The 15,056-nt window shown below is 40.8% G+C and overlaps 1 protein-coding gene across 2 annotated transcripts in view; it reads left to right on the top strand.

Annotated features, from left to right (window-relative positions):
• The window catches only part of LOC122808931 (octopamine receptor-like), a 1,404,917-nt gene that overhangs the window by 1,027,554 nt on the left and 362,307 nt on the right, over window positions 1–15,056 (top strand). Inside the window, exon 2 of one of the 2 annotated variants that reach the window (XM_044080066.1) lies at window positions 9,943–10,011. The exons of the other annotated variant lie outside the window; for it this stretch is intronic. Within the exon in view, the coding sequence (XP_043936001.1) occupies window positions 10,007–10,011 (5 nt within the window). The 5' untranslated portion in view covers window positions 9,943–10,006. The remainder of the gene's footprint in view (window positions 1–9,942; window positions 10,012–15,056) is intronic. 2 annotated transcript variants of the gene reach the window in all.

Genomic DNA, 15,056 nt, shown 5'->3' with positions numbered 1-15,056 from the left:
TAGGAAGGAGAAAAAAGCAGACATTGGAATAAAACAACAAATGGACAGTGAGACAAACTGACTAACTGCTTTGTCTGTCTGTAGGGGTCCTCCAGGTGAAACTGGTGTGGGAGTGTCTGCATGAACACAGCCAAGCTCTGTGTTAGCTCTATGTCTTGCTCTGTCAGACAGGTGTGAGCTGTGTATGGTAGAGGTGGCAGTTCATTGTTGTCACCCCCAACCACAAGAATTGGCTTTGCCAGGAGTTGCACTGGCACATCCATGCCCACGGTCAGATGCAGTGCTGCTACCTGAACTTGAATGATGTCTGCTGGATGAGTCCTCTACAAGGGATACCCAGGACCGCAACCTCATGGCCTGCCACTTACTGATGGAGCAGTGAAACTACTGCCACTATGGGAGCATGATCGGTTACTGCCACATTGGCTGACAGCAGATGATGTGGCTGACCTACCCCCATGAGGATGCTGTTCTCCTCCCAGCAGATGTTCCATCACAGACAATGCTGATTCCATGACAGACACCACACCGCTCAGTCCATCACAGGCACCCCTTATTCCAAAGTGTCATTCATCTGATCCATTGAATCACCCACACAGTGGAGGCAGTCACCCATGTCAGACTGTGCCACATCCAGAACCCTGAGCATTTGTCTGGAGCACCTATGGGAATGTGCCTGTGACTCCACGATGGCCCTAACCATACATTCAGTGGCACGGGATGTCTCAGCTACGCCAGGTGGAGGAGGGACAGCAGGCCTTCTCCAAGAACCCTTATCAATCCTCCTGTGTGGCACCTCACCCACACTTTAGCTATTGACAGTCTCAACAAGCATTAAAGTCGCAGTAGCCACACTTCCCTGATAATGTTCTCGCCCTCCATCTGTCAGCTCAGTGGACTGGGTAGGTGTAGGCCTACTGGCTGTGTCTGATAGAAATGCAGGGGATGGTTGTATATCAACCTCTGTGTCAGATTCAACCTCTGTCCCCCTGACTGTGCCTCTGTTTGGCCACCATCATCATCAGAGTCTGCAAGTCCACTGATATCAGGTGGCACAGAGCCCACGCTCCCACTCTCATGATCATCTGTGATAAAAAGCACGAAACGCAGGACTACATTACCTGGACTACTATAGTGCAATATATGCTAGCAAACTTACAGTGCAGCTACTATTACAGAAAGTACAGCAATACTCACAACAAGCCTGAGATCAAAATCACAGACTGCAGTATTTATTTCAGTTGCTCAGCACTACTGACATAAAATTAGTTGGCTTTCCATCTGCAGAAGATGTACCACACTGCACTCCAGACAGTTCTAGAAAAAGTTAAGCAAGAGGTAAAGGCAACATCATCACAATTAATAGTAACACGGGAGGGTAATCATTTACCCGTGTATATGTGCATTAACAGTACTTTGAACAAGAATGTGGCTGACAACTCCAAAGTAAGCTTATAAATTTAGCAATCTTCAATCCCCCCCAAAACAAGACATGTTGATACCAAATGAACATATTATTTATTTCAGTTGTTTTACTATACAACATAATTCAATTGTTTAGATATCAAAGCTTACCTGGAAACTCCTCCTGGGATGTGTTTGCTGTCTTAGAAGGTGTTGCGCCCACATCCAGGACATTCTGTACTTCACTCGCCTGGGAGCTGTCTGGATCTATCAGATTGGCCAGGAACTCTTCATTGGGGGTTAGTGGTGGTTCCCCAGCAATCCCTACACCAGTAACTATTTGGTCACGGACTACTGCAAATCCTCATCTCTTTGCAGATGTTATCATGTCACTGGTCCTGTGGCACACCTGTTTGCATGTTCTGCCATAGCCACCCATGACACTGACATCATGAATAATCTGCCACCATATTCGCATCATATGGGCCATATCTCCCCATCCCCTTTCCAAGAGAAAAGTACCATGTTGCCAAAACCCATCGGCTATTACTTGATTTCCAGTGTCATTGAAGGGGGCTCTCCCTAGATTGATATGCCTGAGTGACATAACTGTAGGTGTCCTAAAAGACAACTGAGGTATAATAAACATGAGTATCACATAACTACAACATAACTGTTTCCAGATAAAACAAAAAAGCTATCCAGTCAGTATTATCCACTGGAGAAACATACAACAGTCTACAGATGTGAAATACAACAGGCAGGATGCAAAACAAGGAGAGTAACAAGAGCAACATATCCTTGTTTGTGCCATAACAGTAAGTCATCTTTGCTCCCCCCAAAAGAATAGTCCATTCTTGTTTGTGCCATAACAGTAACTCACCCTTGTCCTCCCAAAAAGAAAGAACAGGCAAATGACCCATTTTGCTAACAAAACATCTTCGAAATGTTAAAAGTGCTATCAAAGGACCTGTCCCTGACACATTTTTGCACATTTATCACACTACCTCTGAAATGGCTTGATAAATATGCCCTTGTCATCAGTGCACTTCTAAGTAATGCATAAGATAAAAGTGTAAAAGCCTTTGCTTCACACTATTCTTAAATACATTCCATTATATGCAGTATGTAGATGACAAAAGGGGATCATATCTGCTAAGTTCAATACTCCTCTGTATCTAAAAAGCGTTTTTATAGTCTTCCAAACAAGTACAACTCTCCTCACCATCATTTTGGCTAGCTACACATTTGCCTTTTTAGAATGGTGTAGATTATTAATGGAGTGCATCTGTCTTTGTCTGTACCACTGTATGTGCCATAAGAGTAACTCACCTTTGCTACCCCGCCCCTGCAAAAGAACAGTCTATTGCTTGTTTGTGCCATCCAACCTAGCCTTCAGGTGTTGGCAAATACATATCATATTATTGCCAGGTAATATCCTCACACATTTTAAGGCCAATGATATAGCATGGCTTACAGACTCCATGTCTCAGAGTACTAGGCAGGTAACTGATGAATGACCAGGAAACACAGAAAGGTAAGACAGAGCCGTAAATATGCAAGCAATAATCATAACAGTTTGTGTGATCACTAAATGCACTACATCAGGATGTAATAATACATGTGAAAAATAACAGTTCTGTGTTTTTTATCAGTGTACATTCTGTTGTAGGTGGTTGTGTGAAGAATGATGTCAGTTCTTTGGTGCAAAGCTGTTTGTGTGGCAAAGAGGGATAAGGCACCCATCCTGTTTTCTGAAGGTGCATTGGAGTGAGAGTTGAAATCCAGCCTATGTAGACATGTCTCATGTGTACTAACATTTTCTGCTGTGTATATGTCATACATTGCTTTTCCTCATTTCAAATATTCCTCCCTTTTTATTTCTTATCTTTTCTTTAATAATAAATAATACTAAAACCCTGACAGAGAAAACATAATTTGCTGAGAAATGAAGAGTAGGTTGGATGTTAATGAAACTGAGCCTGTGAATTGTGCACTGCTTACTTGCATTTCCAAACTTGACAGACCTAAACATAACACTTTGTAAGTTTAACCTGCCACACCCACCTGATGTAAACAGTCACAGGTGCCATCCCTCTAACCTGAAACACCCAATCACATTTGCTATCCCCTCTAACCTGACACACCCAATCACAGTTGCCATCCCTCTAACCTGGCAAACCCGCCTGATATAAGCAATCACAGTTCCCATCCCTCCAACCTGGCAGAGCCAGTCACAGTTACAATCCCTCTAACCTGACAGGCCCACTTGATGTAAGCAATCACAGTTGCCATCCCTCTAGCCTGACACACCTAGCTGATGTTAACAATCACAATTGCCATCTGTCAAATCTAACACACCTACCTGATGTAAGCATTCACAGTTGCCATCCCAACAACACAAACACCAAGGAGTGCTTACGCAATGTGAACATCCTTACAGGGATCTGACTTTTTGTGATTCAGCAATTCTAATGAGTACAGACCTAATTTGCATATTCACCATGTTTGAATCTATATGAAAAGGCAACCATGTAGCTAGGCAGACTGAAGGGGAGCCAGATGTTGAATACAGAATGGATATTACATTTGTTCCTATTTTGAGCCTTTGCTATAGCATACCTCTCCACTGTAAAGATTTTTACAGAATGTCTTGACACTGCTTCTGCCCCCCCCCCCCCATTATTGATGGCGTTGTCCAGATGTCTTGCTGTAAGAAATTGAGAGGTCTGCAGGACTTATGATGTGTACTGTTCATTGGGGGGGTGGGGTGACAGCAAAGCTGCATTCTGAAAAAGTTGGTGTCCTATCAATTTTCTAAGTTTGTAAGAGCAATATTTTAAAAGTGTCCCTATTTCTGGCCTCTTTCCCCACCCCATTATTGATGACTTTATCGAGATATCTTGCGCTAAACGTTTGAGAGGTCTACATGACTTATGATGTGTTCTGTTCATTGGAAGGTGTGGCAGCAAAAGCTGCATTCTAAAAAGCCCAGTTCTATCAATTTTCTAAGTTTGTAAGAGCAATATTTCAAATGTCCCTATTTCTGGCCCTTTCTCCACCCTATTATTGATGCCTTTGTCCAGATGTCTTGCCCTAAGAGGTTGAGAGGTATGCCCTGTAGTGCAGTTCTATGCATACCACTCAACTCTCCAGATAGTTCTTTGCCTCATATTTTTGTTCTGTTCCTCATAAAATTTGTGATTTTCTGGCAAATCACTGGAATGATCTGAAGAGTGAAGTCACTAAATAATGACATACATTTGAGTTTCTGACTTCAACTCCTTCGGAAAATGCATGTTAACACAAACCCTGTTCTAGAAACTTGCAGGGTTTTGTGGCTGTATTCAAACATTTTCAAATACAGACTGAACACCAGCATGGAGCCTACATGGTTACTTTTTACCCTGTTGAATTGCTCCAGCCTCATTCCCTGCTTCATTTGTATGCTAGTCGGCTGCTTATGCAGTCGATTAGCTTGCCAAGATGTTTAACTGTGTTTACAAGGTGTGCGCCTCTTACACGGTGCTTACTGAATTTAAATTTTCCCATAACACTGTGATGCGGACACAGTAAAAATCACTGTGTAAGCCTTACTGAATCCACCCATTATTTTTTTATCAAAACAGGCAGACATACAAAACTGAAAGACACAAATAAAAAATATACATTACTACAAAACAATAACAAAAGTCACAAAGGCCATTTTCTGCCAACAATAATTCCCTCCTTATTGGGTATTATAGTGAAATAATGGACCATTCAAGGGTGGGGAAGCCATCCACCAAGTAGTGTCAGGCCTTTGTGTGGCAAAGAGGGATAAGGCACCCATCCTGTTTTCTGAAGGTGCATTGGAGTGAGAGTTGAAATCCAGCCTATGTAGACATGTCTCATGTGTACTAACATTTTCTGCTGTGTATATGTCATACATTGCTTTTCCTCATTTCAAATATTCCTCCCTTTTTATTTCTTATCTTTTCTTTAATAATAAATAATACTAAAACCCTGACAGAGAAAACATAATTTGCTGAGAAATGAAGAGTAGGTTGGATGTTAATGAAACTGAGCCTGTGAATTGTGCACTGCTTACTTGCATTTCCAAACTTGACAGACCTAAACATAACACTTTGTAAGTTTAACCTGCCACACCCACCTGATGTAAACAGTCACAGGTGCCATCCCTCTAACCTGAAACACCCAATCACATTTGCTATCCCCTCTAACCTGACACACCCAATCACAGTTGCCATCCCTCTAACCTGGCAAACCCGCCTGATATAAGCAATCACAGTTCCCATCCCTCCAACCTGGCAGAGCCAGTCACAGTTACAATCCCTCTAACCTGACAGGCCCACTTGATGTAAGCAATCACAGTTGCCATCCCTCTAGCCTGACACACCTAGCTGATGTTAACAATCACAATTGCCATCTGTCAAATCTAACACACCTACCTGATGTAAGCATTCACAGTTGCCATCCCAACAACACAAACACCAAGGGAGTGCTTACGCAATGTGAACATCCTTACAGGGATCTGACTTTTTGTGATTCAGCAATTCTAATGAGTACAGACCTAATTTGCATATTCACCATGTTTGAATCTATATGAAAAGGCAACCATGTAGCTAGGCAGACTGAAGGGGAGCCAGATGTTGAATACAGAATGGATATTACATTTGTTCCTATTTTGAGCCTTTGCTATAGCATACCTCTCCACTGTAAAGATTTTTACAGAATGTCTTGACACTGCTTCTGCCCCCCCCCCCCCATTATTGATGGCGTTGTCCAGATGTCTTGCTGTAAGAAATTGAGAGGTCTGCAGGACTTATGATGTGTACTGTTCATTGGGGGGGGGGGGGTGACAGCAAAGCTGCATTCTGAAAAAGTTGGTGTCCTATCAATTTTCTAAGTTTGTAAGAGCAATATTTTAAAAGTGTCCCTATTTCTGGCCTCTTTCCCCACCCCATTATTGATGACTTTATCGAGATATCTTGCGCTAAACGTTTGAGAGGTCTACATGACTTATGATGTGTTCTGTTCATTGGAAGGTGTGGCAGCAAAAGCTGCATTCTAAAAAGCCCAGTTCTATCAATTTTCTAAGTTTGTAAGAGCAATATTTCAAATGTCCCTATTTCTGGCCCTTTCTCCACCCTATTATTGATGCCTTTGTCCAGATGTCTTGCCCTAAGAGGTTGAGAGGTATGCCCTGTAGTGCAGTTCTATGCATACCACTCAACTCTCCAGATAGTTCTTTGCCTCATATTTTTGTTCTGTTCCTCATAAAATTTGTGATTTTCTGGCAAATCACTGGAATGATCTGAAGAGTGAAGTCACTAAATAATGACATACATTTGAGTTTCTGACTTCAACTCCTTCGGAAAATGCATGTTAACACAAACCCTGTTCTAGAAACTTGCAGGGTTTTGTGGCTGTATTCGAAACATTTTCAAATACAGACTGAACACCAGCATGGAGCCTACATGGTTACTTTTTACCCTGTTGAATTGCTCCAGCCTCATTCCCTGCTTCATTTGTATGCTAGTCGGCTGCTTATGCAGTCGATTAGCTTGCCAAGATGTTTAACTGTGTTTACAAGGTGTGCGCCTCTTACACGGTGCTTACTGAATTTAAATTTTCCCATAACACTGTGATGCGGACACAGTAAAAATCACTGTGTAAGCCTTACTGAATCCACCCATTATTTTTTTATCAAAACAGGCAGACATACAAAACTGAAAGACACAAATAAAAAATATACATTACTACAAAACAATAACAAAAGTCACAAAGGCCATTTTCTGCCAACAATAATTCCCTCCTTATTGGGTATTATAGTGAAATAATGGACCATTCAAGGGTGGGGAAGCCATCCACCAAGTAGTGTCAGGCCTCAAAACATCATTGGGGAGTCTGCTATTTCCATACGAAGCCTATTCTCTGAAGTATTATTCCTAACATAGTTGAGCACAATAAGTGAAAACAGTAGTTTAAACGTGCCCTCATCTAGTGTGCATAAAATCTCCTCACTTTCTGGCCTAGTATCTTGTTTTTTTTTTTTCATGAATCTGAAATTATTGTGATTATTTTCAATTTTATGCCATTTCTTCAGCGTTTCGTATTTCATTAATTAAAAAATATACAGTGTAAGGAAACGTCAAAAAAATTTTTATTTCTAGTTGGCAAAATAAGCATACCAGACACATGTGTCTGATTTCAAATGCATCCTAGGGAGGACAACAGTTAAGCATGGCATAGTTGCTGGCTATTTTAATGTACAATATAATGTTGATAGATAAGACTGTCACCTTCTATGAGAAGGTTGGTGCTTAACATCTTCATTCCCTTGAAAGATGTTGCTTTCTTGCAAAGGTAAGTGTTGCCCTGTAGAATCACCTTGTGTTTACCTTGATGACAATTTCATGACTGTGATGTGTCCTGAGAGGGGTCGTTTGAAAATAGACTTGCTGAAGGATTCAAGAAACTCCATGTGGGTTCCTATAGAGCCTACATGGAGTGTTTCTTTGTACATGAAGTTCTGTGGCGGTGTCATGCAGTGCATATTAATGATGTGCATGCACTTAAACAAAGCTTTATGGCATGCAAGTGTTTTTATGGCCACAAAACCTCTTTGGGAATGCAGATAGCATTTCTGTGTTAGGTTGCAGTCTACAGCATGGCAGTCAGACCTTTCAACCTCATACAGCAAGAAATCTGAACAAGCCTATAAACAATGGGGGGACAAAGGCCCAAAAATAGGGGCAGTTTTTAAATACTGCTCTTACAAACTTAAAACATTGATAAAATATCAAGTTTTGCAATAGCATGAATGTTCCGAAGGCTATGAAATCTGAATCTCAAATGTCTGTCATTATTTTCTGAATGCGATCCCCAATGATTTGCCAGGGATTTGCCAACAAAACACAAATTTATGAGAAACAGACCAAAAATGTGAACCTCAAATCTGGACATTCTGTGAAAATCTCTATAGTTGGGAGGTATGACGGCAATTGCTTTTCCTTGTTTGAAATGTGGCATGGTCCCAAACACTTTTAAATACAAAAATATCAAACAAGGTACCCTGCCATAGATATGTCATTCTGCATTTATTAATTTCATATATTTTATTGTTTTTCATTTCTCTCTCTCTTTTTTTTTTTGCACATGTTTGCATGGTACTTAGCTGTTTTGCACATGCTGCAGTTGTTATATTTTCTGTTTTTCATATGTTTGCATGATGCTTAGCTCATTTGAGTGACTGGACCACCCATGTATCAGACATGACCCAGGCAGCCAAAAATAGAAACCGGATGCATTCAATTCCTCCCCCTGGGCATTGTGCAAACCCAGTAAGCAAGGCTGCACTGCGCTAACACCATCAAATTAACAATGAATACTAATATAGTGGGTGTCATGTAACTAATCCTGTGGTAATAGGTCGTAAGTCTAGGACTGGAATACAAATTATTCTAGGTTCTAGTGCAGGGTGAGCAGACATTTCTTTTACTGTGTTGACACTGCAGATTATACAAATGAAGTGCAACATAAAGAAGTGCTTTCCCAACCTTCTTGTAGTAAGAGTTGTAAGTTCCTGGGTTCAAAAACTGCACATGCCATATACTTTTAATGTTGCTCATTGTCACATCATATTTACTCTCACTTGACATAGTGTAGCGGATATTAATATTTACATGTATGAGAGCTGAGACACTAATATTGTGTCAGTTATTTTTACCTAATCATTTATATAGGTACTATGGGTATATTATGAAAAGTATGACTGTGGGTATAATGTGTATTATGTTCAGGCAAGTATATTTCTGCAATCCATTTGAATAACAGAGCTCCATAAGTGGCTTTATAGCAAATATCATTGTAATTGCATTGATTTTTATTTTTGTTTCTTTTTATTTTTTATTGCCCACTGTTGTGCATTGCTTACCATTGCACAAAACAGACGCACTCTGGTTTACAATGTTTGTGAGATGGTAAGCAGCACGCAGCTTTTTCAGATGTAGCAAATACCAGATAGTGTGCACTCTCAGTAAGCGCAATATGTGCAATTGGCAGAAAAACATATATTTAAAGTGGAATTGGCAGGAAATGCTCATAATAGACATTGAGCTTGATCTATAGGAGACATGGCCTGTGTTGGAGAGGGTGTCTGCTTTCGAATGCAGCGTTGGGGTGTTCGGGAGTCCAAAATACTTGTTGTGCTCCTGTTGAAGAAGCATGGCCTATTCCTATTGCAGAGGGATTACTCAGATTCTTAGTATAAGTCTGAGGCCTGGACTAATTTGCCTAGGGCTTTGACCACTGTGACAGGTATCCCACACACTGATGAGCAGAGTCATCATAATTATAATGATCTCCTTAGGAGAAAGAGGGATATTCTTGATCAGTGGATCGGGGAATGTAGAACAGAGAACACGCCACACATGTGTAACTGTATAATTCATTGACCAATTGTAAAAGTTATAACTGAATATAGTCAAGACTGGTATTAATAGTGGCATTCTGTTTTGTTTTTCTTTTCCACAGCTGCTGAAGAAAGGGCCTCAAATGTGAGGTCTCGTTAAGTCCACCTGGCAATGATGAGGGAAACATGTGGTATGTATGCATATAAAAAAGCATTGTTATTGTAGCTTTAACTGTTAAAGACTGATTACTTGTTATTTCAGACAGTTATATATAATTAAGCATGCATATCTCAACTTCAAAAGAAAGTATGCATGGCTTACTGTGTAGCACAAAACAACCATTTCACATTCTCAAATAACAATGAGCAGGCATGTATAAAGTGTAAAAGGACAGTATGCATGCATTAGTCTGTAGTCCAAAAGTAAAGTACAGTATTACCGTAGACAGCGGTTCTGGGTTCATAGATCACACTTCCCAAATATACAATAGTGTGTACAATAGTGTTGTGTTTTCAGCATTATGTACACAATACTGTTAGATAATCATCATTATAGAAAGTTATCTCTGGCATGACTGGCCTGCTGTAATTGTAAGTATGCATATGTGCAATATATGCACACATGAATGATTACTGGCTGCAATCTGATCAGTACTACAGTGTCCATCTGTTAGTAACTGGGTAATCTTCAAAGTAATAAAAACATTTCTTAGGAGTTGATATTGTTAAAAGTAAAATGTAACTGAGTAGAGTAAAACCGTAGAAAGCTTTTGTATATTAACTATGAAGTTAGTAATGTTTTCCTGTTTTTTTCTCTCACCCCATCCATTTTCTTCCTTGTTTATTGTTTAATTTGTTTTCATTTTATTATGTATAATTTTGTATTTCTTTGTTTTAATTTATTTCTGATTTTGTTTGCATTTGTTCTTATATAATTTGTGTTTATTTCATTAATATGTGTAACCTTTGTTTTTCTTTGTTCTCGTATTTATTTTTGTGTCTAATTATTTTTTTCATTTTTTTTTTTTATTTTATAATTCTATGTTCATGCTTTTTTATTACTGCAGCACAGCAGAGTAGGCAGGTACCCTGTTATCCTCTTACTCTCACTCCACCAGCTACAGGATCAAGGCCCAGCATGTCTGGGCTGCAGGCTGGCAGTACCCCCTCTGCTCCCCCTGCACTACCTGGGCCCACAGGTAGTTCTGCCCCAGTGGATAGGCTTGTGGTCGACTCTGGGAGCAGTGGTAGAGGGGGTGCATTTATCACCTGGAATGAGTTGCCAGGTATGGTGCATAGGCTTGTGCACTGCACAATGGACACACACCTATGCTGGATGGAGATCTCTCCATCTTGGTCCAGAGTACCCGTTGAAGACACACACATCAGGCAGTGCAGCTGCTGGGGCAGTGAGGGGACAGTGGTGACAGTCCACTTGGTGAAGACTTGACTCCCACTGTCACCTGTCCTGACATCCATGAGACCTCAATTTCCCCAGAATCACCCCAACCATGATGTTCACCCTCCTCTTGTGTCCTTAACATCCCTGTATCTTCTGTCATATTCTCTGTCTGTCAACAATTGCTTCCTCACTTTGCCAACTTGCCTGCCCCAGACATGTCTGTGTCCCTTCCCCATTTCTCTCTCACTAAATAAAAAGGGCACCTGTCCCCCCAAACATTTCAACCATATATAGCTCTCCATTTTGCACATGTGTCTAATTGACACACTTGATTCGGTCCAATTGGCTATACAGCATGATTATGTTGTTGTCACCTCTGTCTATGATTAGTTTTTACTGTTGAAGAAATGTATAGGTATGGTTCTTTCCTACATCCTTACTGCATATTCCTGCCCTCCATTCATTTTGTTTTTCCCCCTGCTTGCTCCCCATTTCACCACTTTCGTATCTTCCCCATTTCTTTTCTTTAATGAATCATTGCAGTATGGTGTGCAATGCACACCATCGCTAAGCAACAGTAAAAGGCAGTAGTACCAATAAATATATGTAAAATTATTGTACACACTTATAAAATTCATGCCTACACCCCATTTAGAACCAACTACTGGCCGCCTCCAACAACAATGCATTAATCCATCCAGACACAGAGTCAGTGCTTTAGCAGGTGTATTTTATATAGTCAATATTAACTGCCACATGTTATGTTCATATTTACTCTTTGTACTACCCAATGCTTGCTTCTTATATCACCAATGTCACATTTTTAACATTAACTGTGTATGAAGCATCATTGCACAATAGACATTAATGTTTTATAAAGCCTTAGTGCACAATTCCCATTTATTTTTATAAAGCATGTGTGCGCCATGCTGTGCATTGTGCAGCCTCGCTAAGCAAGGCAAATAAAAATGTGAATAAATATCTGAAATGAGAATAATAGTGAATAGTATTGGCTACAGCTTTATTTGGAACAAGTTCTGTGTGGCCAAAGAAAGGAAGTTATCACTGGCTGAAGTCAATTACTACCTGGAGTCAAAGATTCAGTTAAGTAGCAGGTGTATGCAACAGCAGTGAAATCTGCAGTTTTCTATTCAGTGTGTAAATTACACCTGCTATTGAACTGACTCTGTAGCACCATCTGTTAATGCATTGATCCAGCCTTGTTTTGGTTCAGATGGTTCTAGGTTCAAAAACAGGTGCATATAACATTTTCACATACTTTTAAGTGTAAAGAAATATTATACATTGGGATACTTATGACTCTATGTCATTATTTTCATGGAACATGGTAGTGGTTTCAAATACAGGTTTATATAATAGTTGTAATTGCTTTTCCTCGCAGGTGCACATCGTTGAGTGATGCGCACCATCTCACACCATCCCACACAGATTGTCTAAAGAAAAGAAATGGGGAAGACAGGAAAGTGGTGAAATGGGGAGCAAGCAGGGTAAAAACAAAGTAAAAGGAGGGCAGGAATGTGCAGGAGGGGTGTAGGAAAGAACCATAGCTATCCATTTCTGCAGCAGCAAAACCTGGTAATATATGAAGAATATTAGCTGAACTTGGATTGTCACCTGCAGAGAGAGAGGTGACCACAACACAATCATGTTGTATAGCCAATTGGACCAAATCAAGGGTGTCCTGAAGACACTGGTGTGAAATGGAGAGATATGTACTGGACACTATTTTTTCTGGGGACAGGTGCCCTTTTTTTCTTTTTGGCAGAGAGAGAGGAATGTTGGGGTAGGGACCTAGGTATGTGTGGGTAAGGTAAGGTGGGTTAGTGAGGAAGCAATGACAAACAGGCAGAACATACAAAATGAGACATAGGGATTGAGAAGAACACAAGAGTAGGGTGAACACCATGGCTGGAGAGAGGTGAGACATTAAGAGCCCATGGATATCAAGCTTGGAGACCATGAGAATTGAGTCCTCACCCAGTGAACTGTCATCACCGTCACCTCACTGCGCCGATGGCTGCAGTGTCTGTTATCTGCATTTCCTTGTATTATTCAGAACAATGGAGAGCAGTGTCTCCACCCAGTGTAGGCATGCACCAACTCTATGGCGCACAAACCTACGCACCAACCCTGCCAGCTCATAGTGAGTGATAAAATCACCACCTCTGCCACTGCTTTTGGAGGGAACCACTGCCCTATCCTGTGGGGCAGATCTACCTGAAGGCCCATATAGTGCAGGGGCAGCAGAAGGGGTGCTACCAGGTTGTGTCCCTGATGTGCTGGAACGTAGTCGGTGCAGTGGGGGCAGGTGTCTTCCGTGGGACAGGCCAACCCTGCTGTGTTGTGGAAAAAAGAAAAAAAAAGAACATAAGGTCTGGGGAGAGAGAAAAAAGGGAGAACATTAGCAACATTGTAAGTAACATACAAAGCAATACAATTATCTCACTCTATTATGTTACCTGTGCTATAAACAGTACAAACTGTAAACAAAGTTTTTTATAACATTTCTGAATACCCAGTTGATAACAGATGCACACTATAGTACAGATTTCAGCCAGCAATCCTTGCTGTGCACATTTATTGCTCATATACAGGCTCTAATTCTACTAATTACATTTTCCAGCAGGCCATTTCTGCCACTGCTAGAGAGGTATGCAGTTACAGTGCAATATGAAAACATAACAGTACTTGTTCATTTGTTAAGTGTGGTGTTTGAACCCACAACTGCTGACTACTCTCTACTACTGTAGTGTCCTGTGTTCCCACAGAGTACTGCATGCATACTTTCCATTTACAGTTACAAGATTTATGCTCTGTTTTATAGTACTGTATTTGTAGTACTCAAACTCTTACAAAAATAAATATGGACAAAGTCATATATAATAGGGGGTCAAAGTCTGAAAAATAAGAATGATTCTTACATACTTGTTCTTACAAACTTATTAAGGTGATACAGTAACAGGTTTTGCACTTTCATGACATTTCTAAAGAGTCTGGGGTTTGAATCTCACATGTCTGACATTATTTAGTGTCAGTCCTCAACCCTTATGCAATTATTTGACTGAAAACGACAATTATATCTCTAGCTCCTGCTAAATGCTAGGAGTCTTAACATGAAACTGCAGTCACTGGAAGCAGTTCTCACCTTGGAAGACACAGACATTTGTGCAGTTGCAGAGACCTGCTTCAAAGCTGTGGAGAGCACCCTAGCCATACTAGGTTACACCTCCTTCCACAGATTCAGACCACAAACAAAAGGCATGAAAACTATAGTTGATAAGTATGTCAATATTCATTAAAGATAAATACACCTCCAGATTGGTTAAACGGTATGATTCCTTGGAGATACTTCAGGTGCAATTAACTGTTAGTAGGACACCTATTCAAGTCATTGCCATCTACTGAACCCCCTCCATGAATCAGGACACCCACTCTGCCTATTAGGCTCTACTTGAGTCTGTCAAGATACATCTGAACACCATGGTTTTAGGTAACTTTACCCATCCTTTGACTGGGTAAATTACTCGAGCTCAAATTCACTTGCCCAAAGGTTTCTTGACTTTATTAACTCCAATGCCCTGGGCTAGCAGGTTGACACCCCAACAAGGGGTGCCAACATCCTGGATCTGGTGCTTACCGATATGGGGGCCACTGTAGCACCCCCACTGTGAGGTCTTCCCTGGTGAGATCTGACCACAATCATTCTCATTTGAAGTAACTGTCACACCTGACCCCCCCCTCTCCCCCCCCACAGCAACTAAACAAAAAAACTTCTCCAAAGCAGACTATGACCGCTTAAGGGATGGTATAAAT

This window comes from Protopterus annectens, chromosome 8.part0, assembly GCF_019279795.1.
Source record: "Protopterus annectens isolate FY-2018-M chromosome 8.part0, PAN1.0, whole genome shotgun sequence".
Lineage (NCBI taxonomy): Eukaryota > Metazoa > Chordata > Ceratodontiformes > Protopteridae > Protopterus > Protopterus annectens.
The sequence above is the reverse complement of the archived record's forward strand: the minus strand, read 5'-3'. Positions and strand labels throughout refer to the sequence as shown.